Source organism: Somniosus microcephalus, chromosome 2, assembly GCF_052327205.1.
Source record: "Somniosus microcephalus isolate GS21.2 chromosome 2, FLI_Smic_1.0, whole genome shotgun sequence".
Taxonomy (NCBI): domain Eukaryota; kingdom Metazoa; phylum Chordata; class Chondrichthyes; order Squaliformes; family Somniosidae; genus Somniosus; species Somniosus microcephalus.
Window position 1 is genome coordinate 147,391,649 of NC_140988.1, and position 27,284 is coordinate 147,418,932.

Genomic DNA, 27,284 nt, shown 5'->3' on the forward strand with positions numbered 1-27,284 from the left:
CTTCCTTCCTTCGGCCGCGCAATTCAACTTCCCGCCGACCTCACAAATGGCGGCCGCCCTCTCTCTCAACCGCCGGGCTCTGCGTCCAGCCCCTCTCCCCCGGGGTGCTCTTCCTCTCTCTCTCTATCTCCCTCCTCACTCCTCTCCTCTCTCTCCTCTCACGCCTCTCTCCCTTCCTCTCTCTCTCTCTCTCTCTCCTCTTCCCTCTCTCTCTCCCTTCCCCTCTCCTCCTCTCTCCCTGCCCTCTCTCTCTCTCCTCCCTCCCCACTCTCTCTCTCTCCTCTCCCTCTCTCTCTCCCTTCCCTCTCTCTCCCTCCCTCCCTCTCCCTCTCTCTCCTTCTCCCCCTCTCCTCTCCCTCCAGCTCACCTCGGTACCAGAACGGAGTATATCCGACACCGGGAGGCCGGGTGCCCATCGCTCAGAAGCGAGCCCGGGGTGCCTCATGTTTAACCAGGCGGCCTTTGGACCCGGTTGGCCGGGCGGCAGTGGAAGGCCTTTCGCTCAGGACTCCCGTGTCCGATTTAGGTCAGGGATGGCTCGTTGGAAAGCCCTGGTTTGCCCGGTCCCGCACTAATGGCAAGAGAGAGAGGGAAGAGGAGAGAGAGAGAGAGAGGGAAGAGGAGAGAGCGAGAGAGAGGGAAGAGGAGAGAGAGAGAGAGAGAGGGAAGAGGAGAGAGAGAGAGGAGAGAGAGGGAAGGAGAGAGTGAGGGATGGAGAATTAAAATCCCGACTTGGTGACCCGGAGCCCCCGGTGCGACGCCGCTCACCTGCTCGCTTCCCTCTCCCCTGGGCTCTCGGGACGCACGGTTGAAACCGCGGGGAAGGGGTAGGCAGTTTATCTTGCGCTCACCTGCTTGCTTCCCTCTCCCCCGGGATCTCGGGTGTTTGATGGGACAGTAGAGGGAGCTTTACTCGGTATCTAACCAGTGCTGTCGCTGCCCTGGGAGTGTTTGATGGGCCAATGTAGAGGGAGCTTTACTCTGTACCTAACCCAGGCCCCGCCCACACACGCATGAAACACCCCCCGTGACGCACCGCGCTTCCCCCGTAGGATTGGTCAACCATCACGTCCACTCAACGCTAATGAGCGGTAGGATTGGTCAACCGCTAATGAGCGGATTTAGACCATTTTTTGAACATTTTTTAAAAGTAAATATGCCTATGACACTCCCCTGATTGGTCAACCGCTATTGAGCGGATTTTGTCCGTTTTTTGTACATTTTTTAAAAGTAATATGCCTATGACACTCCCCTGATTGGTCAACCACTAATGAGGTTGGCAATTCACCTCACTGTTTCTCTCAACAACAACAAAACCCCCCCTACCACTCTTACCAGTCATCTGAGAGCCAATGTCTTGTGTCAAAGGCTACCAGATTTAGAAATTGAACAAATGTGGATGAAACTTCAAATGAAAGGGGGGGAAAAAAACACCTTGGGCTTGTTTCAGACACTACTTCAGATTTTTGAAGGAGAAAGCCATTTAAAAAAAAGTGCACTATTATTGCTGGAGAAGAAAAGTGACAGTTAATTCCAAAATAAAAATGCAAAGCGGAGAGAGCTTCAATGAGCTGCCACAGGAAAGATGGCGGTGGTTTGCCAATGGCCGGCCATTGGGGCGGGGAAGGCGGGAAAAAGCAAGAGCGCGAGTGGGCAGCACGCGAGAAACAGGGAGCGAGAGACAGGGAGCACGCCAGAGTTTGAAATCAAACAAAACCATTGGAGAAAGAGCACGTGATCACTTTCGCCCGCCCGCTCCCTCCCTCCCCGGGCTGGAACACTGAGAGCGGACCGAGTAGGGTGAACCCCATGGGCGGGGGGTGGGGCGGGGTGTCACGTGGTTCTCGGAGCCGGGTTTGCCAGACTCCCTCCGGCAGTTGCTGGGCTGGGACACTGAGAGCGGACCGAGTAGGTGAACCCCGTGGGCGGGGTGGGGAGTCACGTGGTTCTTGGTGCTGGGACACTGAGAGCGGACCGAGTAGGGTGATACCCGGGCGGGGGTGTCACGTGGTTATCGGTGCTGGGACACTGAGCCGAGCCCCGGGACCCGAATGAGGGGGGGGAAAGGCCGAGTCCCCGGCCGCAAACAGAGCCGAGCCCCGGGACCGGGCCGAGGGGGGGAAAGCCCGAGCCCCCGGCCCACGGCCGCAAACGGAGCCCTGGGACTGGGCCGAGGGGGGGGGAAAGCCCGAGTCCCCGGCCCGCGGCCGCAAACGGAGCTGAGCCCCGGGACCGGGCCGACCCGTGGCCGCAAACGGAGCCAAGCCCAGGGACCGGGCCGAGGGGGGGAAAGCCCGAGTCCGCGGCCGCAAACGGAGCCGAGCCCAGGACCGGGCCGACCCGCGGCCGCAAACGGAGCCGAGCCCCGGGACCGGGCCGAGGGGGGGAAAGCCCAAGTCCCTGGCCCACGGCCGCAAATGGAGCCGAGCCCTGGTACCGGGCCGAGGGGGGGAAAAGCCGAGTCCTCGGCCCGCGGCCGCAAACGGAGCCGAGCCCCGGGACCAATGAAAGCCCGAGTCCCCGGCCCGCGGCCGCAAACGGAGCTGAGCCCCAGGACCGGGCCGAGGGGGAGAAAGCCCGAGTCCCCGGCCCACGGCCGCAAACGGAGCCAAGCCCCGGGACCGGGCCGCAGGGGGGGAAAGCCCGAGTCTCCGGCCGCAAACGGAGGCAAGCCCCGGGACCGGGCTGAGGGGAGGAAAGACCGAGTCCCCGGCCCGCGGCCGCAATCGGAGCCGAGGACCGGGCCGAGGGGGGGAAAGCCCGAGTCCCCGGCTGGGGCCTCCAGCTCCACAAGGTGGAGAGACCTTCCCTGGAAGACAACTGAGTTCCTTCATACTTGAAATGGATCACTTCATTTCTAACTGTTCCTAAATATTATTTAAAACTGAATTAATTTGTTCTTTTCCTTAGTTCCCTGTATTAAAGTTCAGGTTTTTAAGCACCCCATAGCTAAGAAGACAACTGCACTACATGATCTGGCATTAAGCCATATAGAACAGGAAGGTGGCAGCTGTTAAAATGTGAATAAAACTAAAAGCTGAGGTAAAGATGCCGAATTAACGGCAGTTTGAAAGATTAGGCCCCACCCACACATGCCATGAAACGCCCCCCATGATGCAGCGCGCTCCCTCCGTAGGATTGGTCAACCTTCATGTCACTCAACGCTAATGAGCGGGAGGATTGGTCAACCGCAATGAGCGGAATTATGCTGTTTTTTGAACGTTTCTTGTATACTGTCTGAACAATTTTTGTCTGACCAAAAAGTAAATATGCCTATGACACTCCCTAATCATAAACTTTCTTTTGATATAATATATGTGTAGGAACGCTCTATAACTTTTGAGTGATGCCCAGACAGACAGACAGACAGACAGACAGATCCTTTTATATATATAGACTAGCTGGAGTGCCGGCAGTGCCGAGGCTTTTTTTGAGGGCATGTTGTTGTTGGAAGAGAGAGAGCGACTGGGGGGGAAGAGAGAGAGCGACTTGGGGGGAAGAGAGAGAGCGACTGGGGGGGAAGAGAGAGAGCGACTGGGGGGAAGAGAGAGAGCGACTGAGCGGGAAGAGAGAGAGCGACTGGGGGGAAGAGAGAGAGTGACGGGGGGGAAGAGAGAGAGCGACTGGGGGGGAAGAGAGAGAGCGACTGGGGGGGGAAGAGAGAGAGTGACTGGGGGGGAAGAGAGAGAGCGACTGGGGGGGAAGAGAGAGAGCAACTGGGAAGGGGAAGGAGGGGGGGAAGGAGGGGGGGGAAGGAGGAGTGGGGGGAAGGAGGATGGGGGGGAAGGAGGGGGGAAGGGGGGAAGGAGGTGGGGAAGGGGGGGAAGCAGAAGGGGGGAAGGGGGGAAGGGGAAGGGGAAGGGGGAAGAGAGAGCGCGACTGGGGGGAAGGGGAAGGGGAGGGGGAGGGGAGCTGGAGGGGAGGGGGGAGGGGGGAAGGGGAGGGGGGAAGGGGAGGGGGAGGAAGGGGGGGAGGGAGGGGGGAGGGAGGGGAGGGGAGGGGAGGAAGGGGAGGGGGGTAGGAAGGGGAGGGGGAGGGAGGGGGAGGAAGGGGGGAGGGGAGGGGAGGGAGGGAAGGGGAGGGGAGGGGGAGTGGGAGAAGGAGGGGAGGGGGAGAGGGGAGGGGTGGGGGAGAGGGGAGGGGTGGGGGAGAGGGGAGGGGTGGAGGAGGTGGGGGAAGCAGGGGGGGAGAAAGGGAGTGGGGGAGCCAGCAGACCCTCTCCCCACTGCAGGCGATGGCTCTGCTGAGCTCTGTGCCGCCCCACTCACTGACATGCCGAGCGCAGCGCCCCGGTGAGCCCGAGCCCTGCCCTCCCGAGACCGGGCCTGAGACGGCCGATTGCAGCTGGCCGGGCCCGGTTGCCTTGGTAACCCTCCTCCCCTCTCCGCCTCCTGATCTCCGGGCCTGGGCCTGAGACGGCCGATTGCGGCTGGCCGGGCCTGTTGCCTTGGTAACCCTCCTCCCCTCTCTGCCTCCCGATCTCCGGGCCTGGGCCTGAGCGGTCGATTGCGGTTGGCGAGCCCGGTTGCCGGGGCAACCCTCTCCGCTCCCCCTCCCCTCCCGAGCCCCGCCCCCCCGAATGAAGCGCGAGGAGGTTGCAGTGAGCCCAGCCAGCCTTTACCAAGATGGCTGGCCGCTGGTTTGGAATCGGGCCCAGTGGGGTGGGGGGGGTGGGGGGTGAGGGGTGGGAGGAGCTTGCCACAAAACAATTGCCTAGGGTCCAGCATGGCTGGCAACAGACGCCCAGGCTTCGAGGCCTACCTGCAAAAACGGGGAAAGGTAGGAAAATTAATGAGATTAGATAAAAGATTTAGAAAGTAATTAACTTTTTTAAAAACAATATGTGTTTTAAAAGCAACTTTTTTTTTAAAGACGCAGAAAGCGGGAAAAAGAAATGAAAAGTTTGGAATCAAGATGGCGGCGACTCACCTCGGTTCAGAACGATAAGGCCCGCCCACACACGCACCGATTGGTCGACTGTCAGGTCACCGAAGCGTAGGATTGGTCAATCGTCCCGTCACTCGACTCTAGGCAGGCTCGCCCGCAAGCGCCAGGAACCCGCCCCCGCCCCCGCCACGCAGCGATTGGTCGACCGTCGGGTCGCTCGACCGTACGATTGGTCGACCTCGACGTCACTCGATGCTAATGAGCGGATAATGAGCAGAATGTTGAAAGTTTTTGGATACCGCGGGCGCAATTTTTGTCTCGCTGAAACATAAATATGCTTATGACGATTCTGGAGTCGTAAGCTTTCTTTCGATGTAACACACGTGTAGGTACGCTCTATAACTTTCGAGTTTATACAATACAGACAGACAGACAAACAGACAGACGGAATGACAGACAGACAGATGTATCCTTTTATATATATAGATAGCTGGAGTGGCGGCGGTGCCGAGGGTTTTTTGAGGGCATGTCGTTATGAAAAAAGTAGAAATAATTTTTATATATATAAAAGAGTTTGTCTGTCTGTCTGTCTGTGTGGGAAGGAGAAAGAGAGAGAGAGGGAAAGAGAGAGGGGGAAGGAGAGAGAGACAAAGGGGGAAGGAGAGAGAGAGAGAGGGGGAAGGAGAGAGGGGGGTAAGGAGAGAGAGAGAAAGAGAGAGAGAGTGGGAAGGAGAGAGAGAGACGGGGAGAGAGAGAGAGAGACTGGGGGGAGAGAGAGAGAGACTGGGGAGAGAGAGAGACTGGGGGGGAGAGAGAGAGACTGGGGAGAGAGAGAGAGACTGGGGGAGAGAGAGAGAGACTGGGGGAGAGAGAGAGAGAGAGACTGGGGAAGAGAGAGAGAGACGGGAGAGCGAGAGAGAGAGACAGACTGGGGGGAAGACAGAGAGAGAGACTGGGGGGAGAGAGAGAGAGACTGGGGGAGAAGAAAGAGATGGGTAGAGAGAGAGAGAGGGGGGAAGGAGAGAGAGAGAGGGGGAAAGTGAGAGAGAGAGGAAGAGAGAGAGAGAGGGGGAAGGAGAGAGAGAGAGGGGGAAAGAGAGAGAGAGAGAGGAAGGAGAGAGAGAGAGAGGGGGAAGGAGAGAGAGGGGGGAAGGAGAGAGAGACTGGGGGGAGAAGAGAGAGAGAGATAGAGACTGGGGGGGAGAGAGAGAGAGAGAGAGACTGGGGGGGAGAGAGAGAGAGAGAGACTGGGGGGAGGGAGAGAGAGAGACTGGGGAGAGAGAGAGAGAGACTGGGGGGAGCGAGAGAGAGACGGGGAGCGAGAGAGAGAGAGAGACTGGGGGGAAAACGGAGAGAGAGACTGGGGGGGAGCGAGAGAGAGAGACTGGGGGGAGAAGAGAGAGACGGGGAAGAGAGAGAGCGAGAGAGACTGGGGGAGAAGAGAGAGATGGGGAGAGAGAGAGAGAGACTGGGGGGAAGAGAGAGAGAGAGAGAGAGACAGGGGAGAAGAGAGAGACAGGGGGGAGAGAGAGGCTGGGGGGGAGAGAGAGACTGGGGGAGAGAGAGACTGGGGGAGAGAGAGAGAGAGAGAGAGACTGGGGGGGAGAGAGACTGGGGAGGGAGAGACTGGGGGAAGAGAGAGACTGGGGGGAAGAGAGAGAGAGAGAGACTGGTGGATTTAGTTCAGGATTAGCCTGGAGGAAGAAGGCGAGCTCCCCCTCCCTCTCCCACCCCTTCACTCTTTCCCTCCTTCACCCTCTCTCTCTCCCTCCCCCTCTCTCTCCCTCCCCCTCTCTCTCTCCCCTCTCTCTCTCTCCCTGCCCCTCTCTCTCTCCCCTTGCCCCTCTCTCTCTCCCCTGCCCCTCTCCCTCTCCCCTGCCCCTCTCTCTCCCCTCTCTCTCCCTGCCCCTCTCTCTCCCCTCTCCCTCTCTCTCCCCCTCCCTCCCCGCTCGCTCTCCCTCCCTCTCTCTCCCTCCCTCCCCTCTCTCCCTCTCCCCTTCTCCTCTCCTTCCCTCTCTCCTCTCCCTCCCTCTCTCTCTCTCCCTCCCTCCCCTCTCCCTCTCTCTCCCTCTCCTCTCCCTCCCTCTCTCCCTCCTGCCCCCTCTCTCCTCTCCCTCCCTCTCTCCCTCCTTCCCACTCTCTCTCTCCCGCCCCCCTGTCTCTCCCTCCTTTCCTCTCTCTCCCTCCCTCCCCTCTCCCTCCCTAGTGCCTCAGGCCCAGCCCGACTCACCTGAGCTGAGCTCCCGCTGATGAGCTCCCACTGCGGCGCGCCGCCCCGGAGACACCGTAGGCGGCGTAGCGCCTGAGGCCCGGCTGGAGTCACCCGAGCTGAGTTCGCGCTGCAGCCCGCTGCCGAACGTGAAGAACAAACACCCTCCTCACCTGTTAGCAACACGGCCAAACTAAGAACGGCCGCAGGATAGCAAAATACTGGAGATGCTGGAAATCCGAAATAACAACAGAAAATGCTGGAAAAACTCAGCAGGTCACGATGTTGCCTGACCTGCTGAGTTTTTCCAGCATTTTCTGGGGTCTTTAATGGCCGCCACTCACCACAGCAACGGCAGTTTGAAGGATTAGGCCCCGCCCACAAACGCCATGAAACGCCCCCCATGATTGGTCAACCATCACGTCACTCAACGCTAATAAGCGGTAGGATTGGTCAACCGCTAATGAGCGGAATTTTGCCGTTTTTTGATGTTTTTTATACTGTCCGAACAATTTTTGTCTGACCAAAAATTAAATATGCCTATGACGCTCCCCTAATCATAAGCTTTCTTTTGATATAACATATGTGTCGGTACGCTCTATAACTTTTGAGTGATGCCCAGACATACACACAGACAGACAGACAGACAGACAGATCGATCCTTTTTTTATATATATATAGATGCTGTAGCACAGCGCTCATTTCTTTTGTACCAACAGCTTCTATGACATTAAATGGTAAATAATTTATTGCTATACATAATTAGTCCACTTAAGTTTAATTTAATTCAATCATACATTTTATCATTGTGTATGGGTAGTGTATATATGCATACATAGTAATGCATCAGAAACTTGAACCTGAATAGCTGCATATATTTTGGCATAATTACATCATATCTGGGGCAGACGGGATGGAAATTGGGATCTCTGCCCCATTTTGCACCCATCAGAGTTTGCACTAAAATTAGGGGTGTGGACATGGGCCCACCCTCTTCCGTGTGGGTGTCAGTAAAAGAGGTGGGACTATTGGGATGATGTCATCTACCCAAATTCCCACAAATCCCACCTTGGTTGTCCTCAATGCACTGCTTATGTGCTTGCCAGGATCTGATCGTGGCAGAAGTGGGGCCCCTGACAATATAAAAGGTTGTTATCCCTAGGACAAAGGGAAGCCAGCCTATTTGAAAATGGGTTACTTTGTTTAATATTCCTGCAGTTTTAATCTGGCCTAACCGATTCTTTAATGACATGGCAAAGCCTTCAGATGGGCACCAAGCTCCGCCACAAATGGCTCAGGTGCCAGACCGATTAACGCAAATGCCTCGGGCCCCGGAAATTAGGACAGGATTAGTGGGACAACAATTCCAGCAGCTCGAATTCCCATTTGTTATGGTGGCAGACTGGGACATATAAATCATCTGGGCCCTTAGGTTACCTTGAAGAGATTATGAAAGTTGACTACATAATAAGTCACTGCACTTTGAAGTGATTCATTGGCTCTGAAGTGCATTGAGACATTTCTGCGAGATGTGATGAAGTGCTGTAAACATCTAACTGAGGAAACTTTTGCAGCTGAGAATCTACGTTTTCTTCCCCTCTCTTCACACAAGATGGGCCGGCAACTCTTTAGTGGGGAATGTTCCCGATCTCCTGCTGTAACTGGAAAGCAGCAGGGTCTTTCAGTTTAATTATAAATGATTCTGAGAATCATTTTTATCTAAAATCTACAGCATTCCCCATGAACTTTACAGTATTCTTTTAAGAAAGACAAGTTGCCTGATCAAAAAATCTATTTGTTTATCTCTTCCAACTTTATAATGTTTTAACATATTTCTCTGTTTAAGCAACTTACAACTTTATTACAGGACAAATAAATCTGTAAATTAGTTAATTATTGTTGGTAACTGGCAGACCAACACCCGACTGAATTTGAATCTAACAGTAATTCCACCAGCCCATTGTGAATAGCTCAACAGCACCATCGTGTGTGAAGAGAGGGAAAAAACGTAGATTCTCAGCTGCAAAAGTTTCCTCAGTTAGATGTTTACATCACTTCATCACATCTTGCAGAAATGTCTCAATTCACTTCAGAGACAATGGAAGTGTCTCTTATCATGAAGTCAAACATTGCAACCATTTTGCACACATCAGGATTCCACAAACAGCAATGAAACATGTGATGAAATATTCCATTCATCACTCATCAGTATTTCTCTGCCTGTGACTGTGGTTGGTTTCAGTTTCATTTCCATTGTATTGTACTGTGTGTAGGGCTCCGCCCATACCTGGCTCCTATGTAAGCTGGCCCAGCCTGCAGCACATCCAGTACGGCAGACCTCTGGATGGAAGATACATTCTCCTCTGTGTGTTACCTTCTAAGTCAATAAAAGCCTTGTTTTGTTTCGCTAACATCGAGTCTCGGATTTATTGAGGCACATCAATTTTATTGACTTAATTTTCAACACAATGGATCAACTCTTGAAACCCGAATGTTTGGATTTGGACCAGCATGCTTCGGACGCATCGGCATGCTTCGGATACTGGTTTATGTGTATGGAATTCTTCCTGGACAATTCCGCAGCCGTCAAAGACGCTACGGACGCTGCGAGTATGAAACTCGGAATTCTGCGGAATTGGGTAAGCCACCGGGTTTACCCCCTCATCCAAGACGCCGACACGTACCCGGCCGCCTGCGACATCTTAAAGGCGCATTACCAGCAGCCTACGAATGAGGTGTATGCTAGGCATCTGCTCGCTACTCGCGCACAGCGACCTGGGGAATCGGTGGAGGAGTTCCTAGGCACCCTGAAAACGCTTGGCAAAGACTGCAAGTGCCAAGATGTAAAAGCCGCAGTGTACACTGACGAGCTTGTTCGCGATGCCTTTATCACAGGCCTCAGCTCCACTTACATCCGGCAGAGACTGCTGGAAAAAACGGGATTGGACCTGAACCAGGCTGCGGACACAGCACGATCCCTGGATGTGGCCCAGAGAAACTCGGACGCCTACTCTTCAGCCCGCGCCATCCACGCCGCCACGTGTGCACCAAGGGCGCCGCCACCTTGGAAGGCATCTTCCCCGCCCGGCAGCCCGACACCGTCGGGGCCCCGCTCTCCCCCCAGAAGCCCTACGACAGCCGCGACGCGTCGGGGACCCAACTGCTACTTCTGCGGGCAGCCGAAGCACACCAGAAACCTGTGCCCGGCGAAAGGCACCACCTGCTTTAAGTGCGGTAAGAAGGGGCACTTCGGGACGGTGTGCAGAGGGAACCCCGCCAGAAAACCCGCCACCGCCGCGTGTGCGCCGTGGGAGCAGCCATCTTGGACGCCATCTTGCCCGACCTCGTGGGGTCCGCCATCTTGTGAGCAGACAGCGTGGACGCCATCTTGTCTCGATCAGGGCCCTACAGTGGCATCGGTCACAGTGGACCAGACCAGGCCGCACCCGCTATCCAAATCAATGGTGGACATCGAGGTAAATGGGTGCAGGGTTAAATGTTTAATTGACAGTGGAAGCACGGAGAGTTTTATCCACCCTGAACTGGTACAACAACTCTCCCTAAAGGTGGTCCCTACTCGGGGTACCATCTCTATGGCTGATAAAACCCAGACATCGACCATTATGGGTTACTGCACGGTACAATTGTCCGTTAACGGAACTGTATACGATAATTTTAAAGTATTAATCATGAAGAATCTATGTGCGAGCGTGATCTTGGGCCTGGATTTCCAGTGCTGCCACCAAAGCATCATGCTCAATTACGGTGGGTCCCAGCCGCCCCTCACAGTGTGCGGTCTGGCTACCCTGAAGGTAAAGCCGCCTTTGCTATTCGCGAACCTTACCCCTAACTGCCGGCCAATAGCGACCAAAAGCAGGAGGTACAGCTGGGAGGACAGGCGGTTTATCGCGACCGAGGTAGACAGGCTCCAGAAAGAGCGCATTATTGAACGCAGCAATAGCCCGTGGTGCGCCCAAGTGGTGGTGGTAAGGGGTAGCGAGAAGAAATGGATGGTGATCGACTATAGCCAAACGATCAACAGGTACACCCAACTAGACGCCTACCCGCTACCCCGCATATCAGAAATGGTGAACCAAATCGCCCAATACCGGGTGTTCTCCACCATCGACCTCAAGTCAGCGTACCACCAGCTCCCTATCAGACCAGAGGACCGCCCGTACACCGCCTTCGAGGCGAACGGACGCCCCTACCAATTCCTCAGAGTCCCCTTTGGGGTGACGAATGGGGTCTCGGTCTTCCAGAGGGAGATGGACCGCATGGTCGATGACCACCACTTGCAGGCAACCTTCCCCTACCTTGACAACGTCACCATCTGCGGTCACAACCAGCAGGATCACGACTCGAACCTCGAGAGGTTCCTGAAAACCGCACAAAAACTCAACCTCACCTACAACGAGGACAAGTGCGTTTACAACACCACGCGCCTCTGCATACTAGGCAGCGTGGTGGAGAATGGGGAAATCGGACCAGACCCCGACCGATTGCGCCCCCTATGGGAGCTGCCCCTGCCCAACACTCCCAAAGCCCTGAAAAGGTGCCTGGGGTTATTTTCTTATTATTCCCAATGGGTCCCCAACTACTCCGACAAAGCCCGCCCCCTCTTGAAAGCATCCTCTTTTCCGCTCTCTGCTGAGGCCCATGCCGCCTTCAAAAGCATTAAGCAGGATATTGAGCGGGCCACGCTACAGGCAGTGGACGAGAACACTCCCTTTCAAGTGGAAAGTGATGCGTCTGACTTTGCCTTGGCGGCCACCCTCAACCAGGCGGGGCGGCCAGTAGCTTTCTTCTCGAGGACCCTCCAAGGGCCCAAGATCAGACACTCCTCCGTAGAAAAGGAGGCCGCCAGACTCACGATGGCTTGGGCCCTCCTTTTCTACGGAGGAGTGTCTGATCTTGGGCCTTGGAGGGTCCTCGAGAAGAAAGCTACTGGCCGCCCCGCTGGTTGAGGGTGGCCGCCAAGGCCAAGTCAGACGCATCACTTTCCACCTTGAAAGGGAGTGTTCTCGTCCACTGCTGTAGCGTGGCCCCGCTCAAAATCCTGCTTAATGCTTTTGAAGGCGGCATGGGCCTCAGCAGAGAGCGGAAAAAGAGGATGCTTTCAAGAGGGGGCGGGCTTCTGTCGGAGTAGTTGGGGACCCATTGGGAATAATACAGAAAATAACCACCCAGGCACCTTTTCCAGGGCTCTTGGGAGTCGTCTGGGCAGGGGAAGCTCCACTTGCGCTGAGTGCAAGCCTCGGTTCTACCGCCCAGATAGAGCCCACTTAATCAAAGCTACACGGCCCTTTGAGCGGCTCAGCTTAGATTTCAAGGGCCCCCTCCCGTCCGTCGACCGCAATGTTTACTTCCTGAACATTGTGGACGAATACTCTTGTTTCCCATTCGCCTTCCCCTGCCCAGACATGACCAGCGCCACGGTCATTAAATGCCTCAACAGCCTGTTCTGCCTGTTCGGTATGCCGAGCTACATCCATACGGATAGGGGGGCGTGCTTCATGAGTGAAGAGCTACGCCAGTACATGCTGTCCAGGGGGATCGCCATGAGCCGTACCACCAGCTACAAACCCCGGGGTAACGGTCAAGTGGAGCAAGAGAACGGGACAGTATGGAAAGCAGTCACTCTAGCTCTAAGGACCAAAGGCCTCCCTATCTCCCGCTGGCAGGAAGTCCTCCCAGATGTGCTCCATTCAATACGGTCGCTATTGTGTACTGCCACTAATGCCACGCCTCACGAGCGAATGTTTGTCTTTCCCCGGAAATCCACCTCAGGCGTATCCATGCCATCATGGCTCTCCACCCCAGGTCCGGTATTCGTGCGAAGGCATGTGAGGGGCCACAAGACGGACCCTCTCATGGAGTCAGTGCACCTACTCCACGCCAACCCCCAATACGCGTATGTCCGGCACGCCGACGGAAGGGAGGACACCGTGTCCATAACAGACGTCGCCCCAGCCGGTAACGACAACAACCATGACAACAGCAGCAACAACGACCACAGCAACTCTTACCCACCCACTACTCTTTCATCACCCCCGGAAGAACATCGACCAACGGTACCCCCACCAACTACCCCTTCAACAACCCTGGCGGCACCCCCGGCAGAGACCCAGGAGGCCACCGGGGACACCCAGCTGACACCCGCGGCACCACAACAGCCATGTCGGTCGCAGAGGACTATCAAACCCCCGAACAGACTAAATCTATAGAAGGGGTGAATGTGATGAAATATTCCATTCATCACTCATCAGTATTTCTCTGCCTGTGACTGTGGTTGGTTTCAGTTTCATTTCCATTGTATTGTACTGTGTGTAGGGCTCCGCCCATACCTGGCTCCTATGTAAGCTGGCCCAGCCTGCAGCACATCCAGTACGGCAGACCTCTGGATGGAAGATACATTCTCCTCTGTGTGTTACCTTCTAAGTCAATAAAAGCCTTGTTTTGTTTCGCTAACATCGAGTCTCGGATTTATTGAGGCACATCAAAACAGTTAATCCATTTTTGACCATTTTGATTGAAGGAAGAATCGGCCATGACCTTCCTGTTCTGGTTTAAATAATGTCATAAGATCTTTAATATCCACCTGAACCATCAAACCAAACACATGGGCCGGAATTTTCTCTTTGAAATGACTGCGGGTTTGCGAGCGGGTGGGCTGTTAAAAGCACTGAAATTGACAGCGTGTCGGGAACACGCCTTCATCCCACTGACTTCCGCCTTTCACTCCAGTGTGTTTCTCAGCGCGCCAGTGACACGCTCGGGAGAGGCCAGCAACCTCATTCAAGTATTAAAGAGCTTGTTAACAGACTATTAAGAGGCTTTTTAACCTGAGGTTTCAGCTTTTACTGGTTGTGCACGGAATTCATGGGGTTCCTGAAACTCGCCTGTTAAAGCAAGGTGAGAGGTGTTAGTTGAACAATTGACAGTTGAAATAATCATAAATACTTACACCTCACACCTGCTTCCTTGCCTAAGGGAAAGGCTCTTGCTGATGTTATTGTTGCAGAGAATTTGCTTTCAGGAGTTTGTAGTTGAATTCTGCAACCTCGAAAGCCACTCTCACTACATTGCAAATCACTCTCACTACATTGGAGGATTGTGCCTCTGATCTTCACTTTACCTGGCATCTAGCAGATCAGCACGGTGCTGCTTATGCTGTTTCACCTTGGACCTCAGAGTCAGACCAAGATGAGCCCCAGCATCAACAACACCAGCAGCAGCAGCAACAACACCTGCAGCCTTCTCCTCACTGACCTGCTGCTCCACAGGAGAGAGGGGATGAGCACAGGGATGCACCTCGCTGATGGCGACACCCCCAACACAGGGTATACAGGCAGAGGATGAGCTTCCTGGACATGACTGAGCAGCAATGCCAAAGGAGGCTCGGGTTATCACGTCAGGTTGTGGCAGACATTTGTAGCTTGCTGAAAGAAGACCTGCCACGTGGACCTGGTGGACATGTCTTACCAATGGCTGTCAAAGTCACCACCACCCTCAACTTTTTAGCCCTGGGCTCTTTCCAGGGATCTGCAGCAGACATTTGCAGGCTCTCGCAGTTGGCTGCACACAGATGCATCACCCAGGTAACCGATGCCATGTTTCAAAAGTCAGGCACTTATGTGCACTTTGCCTCTGATGAAGCCAGTGTTACTGAGCGGGCGCTTGGTTTTGCGGCTCTGGCTGGCTCCCAAAGGTGCAGTGCCTCATCGACTGCACACATGTGCCCATCATGGCACCCCCAGATCACTCACGACTGTTCATGAACCCTAAGGGCTCCCATTCCCTCAATGGGCAGCTCATCTGCAACCACAAAAATACCATCATGCAGGTGTGTGCCAGATCCCCAGGGAGCTGTCATGGCTCATTCATCCTGCACTAATCCACCCTCCCTCAGCTCTTTGCACCTCCAACCAGACTTACCGGCTGGCTACTTGGAGACAAGGGCTATCCACTGAAGACATGGCTCATGACACCCTTGAGGAGGCCAAGTAATGAAACTGAGGAGCACTACAATGAAAGCCACATGACAACCATCTGTAATAGAGCAAGCAATTGGGATGCTGATGATGTGCTTCAGGTGCCTTGACAGATCTGGAGGAGCCCTTCAGTATGCACCAGAATGATCGCCATCTGCTGCACGCTGCACAACATAGCGCAGCAATGAGGATTGGAGCTGCAGGAAGAGCAAGGCGCAGAGCAGCAATGCCAAAGGAGGCTCAGGCTATCACATCAGGAGGAGCAGGAAGAGGAGGTGGAACAAGTGGAGGAGGAAGAGGAGGAGGAGGAACCTGAAGTGGAGATGGCACCAGCAGCAGCGCACATTGCTGCCCAGGAGGCCAGGTTGGCCCCATAATGGCCCGATTTAAAGTTGCATCAGTGCACCCATATGGCACCCAGATGCTGAAGCAACTTCCACCTGCCCCCCCACCCACCACCACCACAAAGCAGTCCGAAAATGACCAAACCATTCCTGTCACACACACACCCATTGCTCGAGTTTAAGTAATGTCTTACCATTCACTCCAACTTACAAGGCCACTTCCCAGGTAGCAGGCAAAAATAGACAAGATGGGAAAGTGGTGCAAAGAGATAAATTTACGTGAGTTATAAATAGAACTGAAACTTAACACTGCAACATCTTGGAAAACATCCATGTGCATCTCTGATTGTATCTTTTTTCTTTTCCGAGTGCTTCTACAATGTGCAACCCCTGTTTCTTCAGCAGAGGTAGAGGCAGGCTGCTCACTTCCCTGCTCTGACTGCTTAGACACTTTTCGTGGATGTCCTGTGGGTTTTGGAGTCTGTGAGGGCCCCGCCAAAGACTGCTTCTCCTGCACCTGTGCAGGGGCAGACTCAGCCATCGGGATCCGAGGCAGCATGTGGGGCTCGGACTGGGGGGGAGGCAATGGGGGAGAATTGTGAATGCTTTGAGCAGAGCCCCCACTTCCATGTCCCCTCTCACCATCATCCCTCTCATGGGCCACCTGCACTTCCCTGCTAGCAAGGAGCTGGAGAGCATCTTGCTGCACATCAGTGGGGTGATGAATGCCCATTCTATGTTGGTATCCCTCCTAGATATGACTGCAAAAGAGTCTGCAAGCTGTTGTTCACAGCAAGCATGTTTTCATTTGACTGGCGCATTAGCTGCTCCCTGCAGGTGGCCATTCTTTCCATGGAACAGCACATCGTCGCCATCGCCTGTGATATGGTGCTGCTCATGTTGGAGATGGACTCCTCCATTCTCCCTACAATCACACACATCATGGCTGGAAAAGCTGCCAGAGTTTCATGCATTTATTGCTGCTTCTCAAGAATCAGCCTCTTTGTCGATGGCCCCCGAGGTTCAGCATCTGCATCCAGCTGAGCAGAGCTGGGAGCGTCCTGTGCCCTCTGGTGAGGAGTTTCCATTGCTGTCCCTGTCTCCACCATCTGCTCTTGCTCACTTGTGATGTGTGACACACTAGGTGACAACACTGCTCTATCTCACAGGACATGTGCATATCTGCGTAGGTGCTGGGCGCACATGGGTCGTGTGACGGTGCACCCTCGGAGACTGTAGCTTCCTCTGAGGAGTCATCTTCCTCCTCTGGCTGGACAGTGGAGGGGGCACTTGATAGACCTGTGGGAGAGTAAAGAGATGAATTAAAACTGTTATGATAAGAATGTTGTAAGTTATCATTATGCACATCATGATATTTCACTGGCTGCTGACATGTCACCATGAATGACTGTTGTATGCCATGTGGCTGTATGATATTTAATTCTGTCATCTGGTTGCTGGGAAGCACCCCTCTCCTCATCTCCCACCGCCAGCAGCTCTGCAACTCCGATTATGTCGAGTGCTTCCTCCTCTGATGGCGTCAATGCAGTGGTGATTGGAGGTCTTTCCCTGTTGTTCTGTGCTCTCCTCTACAAGGAGGGAAACAAGAGAACTTTGAGTGAGAGTCATGGAATGAGTGTAAGGAATGGATGGGCTACATCTGTAGAGGGTGACTATGAGGGAGTGGCGTGACATTGCTGAATGGCCTCCTTCTGTAGTGTTACTTTCTATGATTCTATGATTGCACTAGGATGAGGGTGAGTGTCAGTGGTGCATAGTCAGATGGGGATGTGAGTAGGTTCATAGTCAGTGAGGGATGGGTTGGTTTGAGGAATGATGTGCAGGAGTAGGCTTGGGAAGGCAGAGTGATGGGGTTGGGGTGACACGCACATCAGGATGTAGTTGAATGTGGCATTGTACTCACCTTTCCTGACCTCATGAGATCATTAAATCGCTTCCTGCACTGGATCCAGGAGCAGCTCACAATACCCATGCTGCTCATTTCCTCGGCAATCTCCAGCCATGCCCTCTTTCTTTCAGCTGCTGGCCTCTTCTGCCCGTCATCAGGAAATAGTACCTCCTTGCAGGCTCTCACTCCCTGGAGCAGCCAGGGAGGAATCAGTAAACCTGGGTGCAGCCTTTTGGCGGTGAGCCTGCATCTTTGCTTAGAAAGTGCTAAGCCTTCTCATCAAACTAATTGGTCTGTCTCACAGCAACAGCTAACTCTCAGAGCAATCTCTGGACCACCTCCAACAACCTTCAAATCTCATCTGTCCACTGCCCCTTTAAATAGCTGAGCTGAATTCGAGTCAACCGTGATGTTATCAGATCTGCTCCAGTTAATTGGCCGGGAAACCCGTATGACTAACTCAATTGGTGTACTTAAGTTAAAAAGAGACTGCAGAGTGCACTGATGGAACGTTCAGGATAGCAACCTGCTACACGGACCCCCCTGCACCTATCCCGATGCTAAGGTGAAAATTCAGCCCACGGAGCCTCAGTTTTCACGTTTCATCTGAAGTATGTCAATGCCTCTGCACTACACTGGAATGTCATCCTAGACTATATGCTTGAGTCCTGGGGCTAAAAATTGGTATGCATTACACAATGGCCGTAACAGCGACAAAGTTACCAGTGGGAGGGCCCGTGCCCAATCTGCATGGCATTCGGGCCACTGCTATAATCTTCAGGTCCATTCTTTGGGCGGCCACCTAAAACAGGCGTTAGGCCCATTGCATATGTTGCTGAGGGGGCCTACCGCCTGTTTAAGCATTCCTCTGTGAAACTCATCTCCAATAACCCGGGGGAATTGCTCCACTCATGATTCTTCTGCGGCCTCTGCGTCCTACGCAACGGCCAGCACCAACAGGTAAGTTTATATTTAAAATATATTTTTTTAAAACATTGCTGTGGAGCCAGGAGGAGCAGGAGTGGTCCCCCAACCCCACAATATCCCGATCGTCCTCTCCCGTTGCCGCTCCACCACCCCCCACACCTGCCCCGTGATTTACCTTTAGGCCACAGCTGGTGAGGCAAGTGGCCCGATATTCATTTTGTTCAAATTGGCAAGCTGCCTGTGTGCAGGTGCCCAAATAATATTAACGAGGTCTGAGGCCCATTGCCAACGGATGTCTACACCCTGGAGTGGGGCTTCAACCTTCAACATTCTGACTCAGAGGCAAAAGTACTGCTGGCTATAACGACATTCATTAAATGGACAAATTGTGGGTTTGGTTGATAACAAAATCTTTACAATGGTTATAGCTTACCACTTCTCTACATGTTTAATACTGCTGACAATTTAACGGTGCCAAAGTCAGAAGTTGGCATCTAATGCCATGTTTGGAATTCTGATCACCCCTATGCAGTGAGTAGCCCTCAGTATCCAAATGTGCAACTTTAGAAAAATAAAACATTTGAAAAAAAGTTATGATTTTATTTTATTTTTAAAATTTGAATTAATAATGTCTCGTCATAATATTTAAAAAAGTGATTTTAATCTTCACCTACCAATAGACTAGTTGTCCACCAACATACTAAGGTGGAATAATATTTATTAAGATCTCAACATAGAAACAGAAGCCCAGAAGGTTAATGTGTAGTCATGACATAAAGGATCCTGATGTGAATTGGGCAGTTAAATGTATCATAAATGATGTAATGCTTCAATATTATTGTGCGCATGCTTTGACACTACAGGATATTTGATCTTTTGTTGTTTTGTTATTATTATAGGGTGGATTGGAAATAAGCAGCTGCACATTTTTAATCTGACCTCTCTGACAAAATCTGAAGACATTTTGTCTGCCACATTGCATTATTATGCAGCCGATCTTGTAAACAACAGCAGTATTTGCCCCTACTCTAAGGGCTGCAGTCGTCGTTTACACAGAAAACAAGTCAACATTGATCTTTCAATCTGGGTTTTTGCCACTGCTGACAATAATGCCAGAATTCTGGGTCGCTATGTGATAAATACGTCCACTTTTTACCGAGACTTTCTCTCTTGGCAGTGGAAAGACATCACACGAGTGGTTAACAACGCAAAGTCAAATGATGACCTTTTGATTGGAATTGAGATCATGTCGTCTGGTCCAACTTTCTGGAAACAGTTGCTTTCAAACCGTTCACCCTATATCTTGGTGTATGCAAACGATTCTGCGATTTCAGAACTGGACAATGTGGTGAGCACCCTTCAAAGACGCCGGGGATCAGTTGTCACCAAAATACAGAGTTTTGGAATCAGTGCCGCAAACAGGACATTTGAAATGAGAAAGAAACGGTCGACTAACTTACTCATGCCCTTGCACAACAATGAATTACCTGGTGCAGAGTATCAGTACAACGAGGCTGATGCATGGGAGGCAATGGGGCCTTATAAAAAGCTGCATCCTCGGCCAGCAAACAGGCAGAGGAAGATAAAGCAGAGGAAAGGCAACAGACAGAAATCACAGACTCTTCAGTTTGATGAGCAAACATTGAGGAAGGCGAGACGGAGACAGTGGAATGAGCCCAGAAACTGTGCCCGTCGTTACCTGAAAGTGGATTTTGCAGACATTGGATGGAGTGAGTGGATAATCTCCCCCAAGTCTTTTGATGCTTATTATTGTGCAGGTGCCTGCCAGTTCCCAATGCTAAAGGTGGGTGCTCATTTTTGAAATAGTAAGTTATTTTTTTCTTTCTTGAAATCCCTATGCCATGTGAAGTTGACAGGCAGCCTACTCTCCAGCATATGCCAATGTCACTTTGTAACCAGCTAATAAGAGATACATGGGAGTGACCTTATTAGACCTGTACGGATGAGGAAGACCATTCAGTCCTTCAAGCTTACAGTCGGAGATATTATCGTACAAATGTTTGACCCATTTCTATCAAATTTGTCTCTCTGTTATTTTAATGGTGGCATTAACCTATTTATTTTAAACAGGTTAATGGCTCAGTAAAAGTAGGAGGGAGAATTTGATTGGGGCACATTAAGCATTCGTGAGACAAGATCGTCAACATTAAATAGTGCATATTTTCATCAAATTGAGTTTGTAAATGTTGAAACATTGTCCAAAGTGTTCTATAGTATAAATTACACCATATAATACATTTAAGGAATTAAAAAAAATATATTTACATTGTAAAATCTGTGAATTTCTGGGGAGAGGGCTTTTTCTCTAGACACCTGAACCCCAAACCTGCAAAAATATTTTGTTCATAGGAACATAGAAACGAGAGTAGGCCATTCAGCCCTTCGAGCCTGTTCCGCTATTCAATTAGATCATGGCTGATCTGTATCTTAACTCTATTTGCCCACCAAAATGTTGGGAGTTGCTACATTTATTTTATTCACTAGATGTCACCTGTAAGAAAGATGGAAGTATAAACAATGTTCGAAAGTGTTTCTGTAAAATGATTCTTTCCCCTCTTCTTTTAGTCATTAAGACCTTCAAACCACGCTACGATTCAGAGTATAGTGAGAGCAGTGGGCGTTGTTCCAGGGATTCCAGAGCCATGCTGTGTGCCTGAGAAAATGTCATCATTAAGCATCCTATTTATCGATGAAAACAAGAATATAGTCCTGAAGGTCTACCCAAACATGAAAGTGGAGTCATGTGCTTGCAGATAACTCCAAGGGAGCGTGCGCATTGATTCTGGGTTTGCACTGCTGACATTTTTGTTTTGTTTTCTTTTTCATTCTGAACGACAAAAGGAAGTCTTCCAACAAATGAAAACTGAATGGTGTCTTTAGATGAAAGGAACTGAAAGATAATTTATCATTTTCTTTTACAAACCCATTCACCTGCGTTAAAGATGCAGCTTTCTGAAGCAACACCAAATGGAAGTGGCAGAGTGCCTGTGTCCGGAATTCAGGATTCTGAGACAGAATGGCATTTATTGTAGATTTTGTTTAAATTCTTAAAGACTAATTGATACAAATTGCCAATGCACTTCAACAGATACTGTGTTTCATGGCTGTTATATGGTTTATGTCCCCCTCCCTTACACCCTGCCCCCACCCCACCCCCACACACCCCCACCCCCCAACCACCCGGCCAAACAATCACAGAGTGTGATGAGCATTGTATTTTATCCTTTGTATTTTATTGCAGTACTCATTTTAATAATTAAGTAATTTGAAATGTAAAGCAGCTATATGAATCAATACAAATGTATTATTAGAAAAATAATCAATTTATTTGTTAAAATACCTTACTGCAACAATAGTTCATATGTCCAGTGCACAATGTTTTATTTAATATTAATCGGCAATTTTTTTTTTACTGCAAAATGTTTGTGAAGATGTTGCATGATACAAAGCATTTGCTTCAAACAGACGAGGAAATCCAGTATTCAGGGGGTTACAGGATGTTTGCTGGAGCTGCTAAATAAAGGTCAGATATAGCTACAACAAACCAGGGAACTTCAGTAGTTAGCAGAGCTGCAATGATTCAGAAGTATTCATTCCAGTTACAAATGGCCAACTGAGACATCTCTGCCAGGACTAATGCCAACGGATCTTTGCTAGCTCCAGTAACCAAATTGGGGATAACAAAATTTGTGGTCAATTAGCAAAAGGCAAACCGTGGTGCCACAATTCTCTTGCCTCCTGAATTGACCCACTTAATACCAAATCAAAAAACAATGAGGGAGAGTATGTAAGACCATCACATCTGCAAGAATTACTCAACACAATCATTGCTGTCAATGGATTGGTCTAGTCATAACAAAGTACTTTGCAGTAAAGTAGTAAATATAATTGGCTCCAAAGTTAGTCAATTAATTGTTACTCAAGTCAAAACTGATACATGTTTAGCTCCATTGATGGTTCTATTGTTCACCATAACCTAGAGCTTTCATATTGTTTAACCAACCATTTATTTACAAACAAATAAATCTCCTATAATTTAAGCCCTAATTCAGACGAAACAGACTGGAGTAGGCTTAAAAAGACAAAATATGTCCTTCATTAATTATGCTTAAGATATGCTGCTTTATTTGTGTAATATACTTCTAGATGAAAAGGAAGTCTTTCATGAATATGTCATACCTATATACTTTTAAAGAATATAAAATGTTTATTTCATCATTAAGATGAGGTTGAAGATGCTGGAGAATTAAATGTGGTTTAAATTTAGCCGCTGGTGCAATTACTAAACATTTTTACATCAGGTATGATGCAGGTGAGCAGTGCTGTTGGTATTTGCAGGTTACCTCAGTAATGGCACTCCATCTTACCTTTCAGAAAGCACCAGGTTACATTTCCATTCTCCATATGTAAAAAATTAAAGTCTCTAAAATGGGCAGTGTGTCTTTTTCATTGCAAATTTTACAATCAGCAGCGATAGGTAACTTCCATCACCTTTTGTTTTATTTTCACTTAGTTGGATTTAAACTTGGGCTCCAACTTTGTCTTAAACCACTGTCTTATATCATTTATTTCTTTAGCGTAAAGATAAATTTAAGTGATAATGAACTCAAAGGTGTGAGTTATTAGGATTTGATGAAACTTATTGCATTCCACTTGTCAGTCCAAATCTAGAAATATTTGATAGAGGCAGTAAAGTCCAGGTCTTGTCCAGAACTAATTTTCTTCAAGTAAAATGGGCTGAAACTCCAAGCAAGACTTTGGTCTCCATGGTCTGGCCAAATCCTTTATGTGGAACTGGAACTAAGGAATTAAAGTTGTTAACATTGACCATTGAGGATAGTGCCTTACAGCATTAATATTTTAATGGGAATGTGTGTAGTCCAATAGAGGTATTCTCTTGCTCTCTTAGATTATCAATATTATTTCTATGCTAACCATGCATATTGTCTGTTAGGTGGGTTTACCCTCACATTGATCCCAAAGATGAGCCCCAGATCCAGTGTCAACTGTTTTCACCACTTTATTTTGTAACAGTAAACAACTTTATTTCTTTATATAAGTATGCAATAATCAGACATTTTGGCAGAGGTTTTATAATCATTTCTGAAAAAGTAATCACCCATGTAATTTTTCAATAATTTTAAAAAATTGAAATATATTTTCACTATTTAAGTAGGTACGTATTTGAATGCATTGAGTACTTTTAATACTGGTTTTGTATATAGTTCTATCTTAGAGTTGCTACAAAAGTAGACATGTTTATTAAATTGCCAAAATCAATTGCCAATTGAAAAACAAGTTAATTGAATGAATATTTCCCATTTTCCCTCCATCAAATTTGGCTAGTTTATATTACATTAAACTAGTATGAATCAAATAGCATGCTTTACTCTTATAAAAATGCTTTTTTAATATATATATGTATTATTATTATATAGGCATCTGTGAAGCAGTTTGTCTGTTTATCATTCTGTTTTTTCAAAACTGAAGTGATTTTGCCAACTTAAAAAAACCTCAATTCTTCGTTATTAAAAAGTTACAAAATTAATTATGTTTTCATTGTTAACTTTGACTATAAAACAACAATATTTAAGGATGGATGAAATTATATGGCTTTGTATTAAGTGCATTTGTATGTCTATCAACATATATTGCAATATATTTTCCATTTCTCTGTGTTTTGGTTAGTGTGTTACTTTGCATTTGGCTGCAGCAGATTTTAAAAAAATCTAAATTTCATTCATTTGTAAAGAATTTCCTGTAAACATTTAGTTGATATGTAATATTGTACAATATGTTTTTAAATAGTACATATTTGTATATGGAAAGAAACCCTGTTGAAAAGCTTCTTTTAATTTATTTTATGTTTGCCTGCAGTTTTTTCCCCTTTTTTGCAGTTTCAACATTTGGCTGCAGTAATGTTTATTAAAGACTGTCAGAAGGTAATAACATGAGCTGCAGTATTCTGAACATTTGGTTGCAGTAATGTTTATTAAAGACTGTCAGAAGGTAATAACATGAGCTTCAGTATTCTGAACACTACAAAGCATCTGAAATGAAACTGTGAAGGGCACTTGTCACTACTGATGTCTGAGCTTTCTTATTGAATAGTGTTTTATTGCATTAATGGCAACCTTCTTCACAATCTTTGAAAATGAATAAATTTAGTTACGTAACTAACAAAATCACCATTATTTCCTTGCTATGTTTTATCAGAACTAAACCCTGATCACCAGGTATGGTTTACAAAGCTTGCTTGTTTTCTCTCTCACTGTTGTTCTGTCTGTTAGAGCTATATTGCTGTTTCTGTAAAGTTAATTCCTATACCTTATTCAATCTAATTTATTTCTCTAATTTTTCTGAAAGGCAATTTTCCTTCTCTAATTTTCCCTTCCCCTGAAGGCACTGACTCACACTGGGGTACAATACCATGGACACTTGACAGTGAGTGTCAGCAGGGTAGTATGACAGTCAAGATTGATCCACTCAACATCCACATGCACATATTTTCTAATAGAGCTCACTGGATATCAAGAGCAAGAACCCTAATTGAGTCTTCCTTTCTTCATCTTAGCCTCATGTCACTGAGACTAACTGTACTGCCCCGCCAATGCCCTGGCTAAGATCAACAAACTCAGTACAGATCAGGGATTAAACCTGGACCTTCTTGATATGTATGACTCAGTTCCATACTGTGGTGGTGCATTTATCCAACTGTGTCTTCAGGTTAGCCATTTTTTTGTTAATCTCTAACATTATTACGAACTGATTAAAAGCTGAATTAGAATGTTTTTACTGTACTTATACATTTGGCTGGTGAAGTATTTGGAATTCAGGTTGTTCCTAATATAGAGTAGATTATTTCTAATATTATAAAACGTGTTGATTATATAAAATTATGTCACTAGGTGACTTGTGTTAGGGGAGATTGATAGCGCTAAAAGGGATGTGGCCAAATTAAATCGACGAGTTAAAGAATGCAGAGAAATTTTAATGTGGATAAATTTAAGGTCTTCCACATTGACAGACAAATATGTTCACAACGTGAGACTGTCCATTTCTAAAGGTAGAAGGGATAAATATTTGGCAATGATGATTATTGACCATTCAAATCAATGTAAAGCTACTGGCAAAAGGATAATCAAATGTTGGGATCATCTCAAGCACATTTCATTACAAGTCAAAACAAATCATTTTAATTCTGCATTATTGCTTGGTAAGGCTGCCCTGTGTACAACTTGAATCCATCCTGCCTTCAAGAGGACATTGCTTCATTGGAGAGTGGACAGATAGGAGTGATAAAGATTATTCAAAAAACTAGGGCTCATAAATTAAACTTGCTTTCATCAAAGAAAGGTTGATTGATTGAAAGCGTATTATACAGTCCTGTAGAAGAGCAATCCATAAAGCAATGCACATGAACACTTGTCCAGAGGAGCAGCAACAGACTTGCCCCGAACATTTTTGTCTCCAGCACATTCCATGCTGCCACAAGTAATATCAGCCAATCCGCAGTCCATACAAGTCTCAGCCAGCACCTTCATCCCTTTCCCCATGGACTTCCAGAAACAGCAGGATAGGCTCTGAAAGTTTGTGCAGTTTGCAGGGTTCTCCAAAGTCGAGGGCATCATTAATTGCACACCTGTATCCTGCCTGCTCCTGCTCACAGTACCATAGCTCTTATGAATCACAAAGGATTCTACTCTATGAATGTACAACTTATCTATGACCATCTGCACAAGATCATGCAGATCATGCTTTCCTGGCAGCTTCAATGATGCTGTTCACTAATTCCAGCCAACTATTCCTCCACAGTTTGGCCATGCACAACAAGTACAAGCTAAACTCCTTGGAGACGAGGACTACCTGTGCGACAGCCACATACACCTGCCGTAAACACAGGTTCAATGAGATCCATGCTTCTACATGAGCCATTAAGAAGCTCATCATAGGAACCTTGAAATAATGGTTCTGGTGACTGAACAAATTTGGGGTTTTCTCCAATACAGCCTACCAAGAGTGTTGCATATCATTGTGGTTTACTGTATGCTGCCCAACCTTGCTGTGCAATGAGGAGTACACATGGAATTGCCAGGCAAGGAGAGCTTTCAGCCTTATGTGGGGGTAGACACATGTGGCATTAAGGGTGTTGGGGAAGATGATGGGGAATGATAGATAGCTACTAGCTGTCAGAACCGTCTGACTAGTTCTGATTAATGAGTCTCCCTGAATTGACAGTCTTGCTAAGCATCTTCACCATTCGCTAGAAATAAATATTTTCCACACCGCAAGCGACACTTACTGTATAACTGCCAATCAGTCTACAAAGCTAATATAGGACCACCATTGTACACAATACAGATCAAATGCCAACTTATTTTGCCCTACATAACAACCTTGCTATTTGTTTCTATTTGGGTGTTTGCTGTTGGTGCCTGGCTGTAGTACTCTAGCCTCTAATCTGATGCTTATATGTGGTGCCCCTCAATGCTGGAGCATGGGAGGAGACTAGCTGCTATTTCTCAGTCAAAGGCTCCTGAGATGGTGGTGCTTGTTGTATACTGTGAGCGTGGACCTGAGAGGGCCCAGCTGCACCTACTCCAGTTCGGTAGCTGCCAGGTCAGTCTGCTTTGTTCCTGGGTGTGGGCAATGCTGGCACAGCAGTATTTATTTGCCATCTTTAGTTGCCCTTAGTGTGGAGTCATATGTAGGCCAGACCAGGTAGAAGGTACAGGCTCCCTTCTCTGAAGGATGCCAGTGAACTGTTGAATCTGTGTTTCCAAATGTAGTTATGCTGAATAACTGGACACAGACTACAGAAATAATTAAACAGGTCTTTAGTAATTGAGGGTCAGGGCTGAACTAGAATACACTTTGCTCCACAGTGTTTATATACCGGTGTGGTCACCACTGGTACTACAATGTACAGGAGCCATCAAAAAGTAGTCCATCACCTTAAGGTATCCTCTTAAGGTGGTACAGGTTACATACAC

At 48.8% G+C, this 27,284-nt stretch overlaps 1 protein-coding gene across 1 annotated transcript in view; it reads left to right on the forward strand.

The window, feature by feature from the left end:
* bmp3 (bone morphogenetic protein 3) overlaps positions 1 to 24,468 on the forward strand; it is a 35,115-nt gene extending 10,647 nt beyond the window's left edge. The window contains exons 2-3 of the mRNA XM_085963416.1: positions 19,170 to 20,074; positions 20,857 to 24,468. Coding sequence (XP_085819542.1) covers positions 19,170 to 20,074; positions 20,857 to 21,048 — 1,097 coding nt within the window. The 3' untranslated portion in view covers positions 21,049 to 24,468. The remainder of the gene's footprint in view (positions 1 to 19,169; positions 20,075 to 20,856) is intronic.
* Positions 24,469 to 27,284: the final 2,816 nt, after the last annotated feature.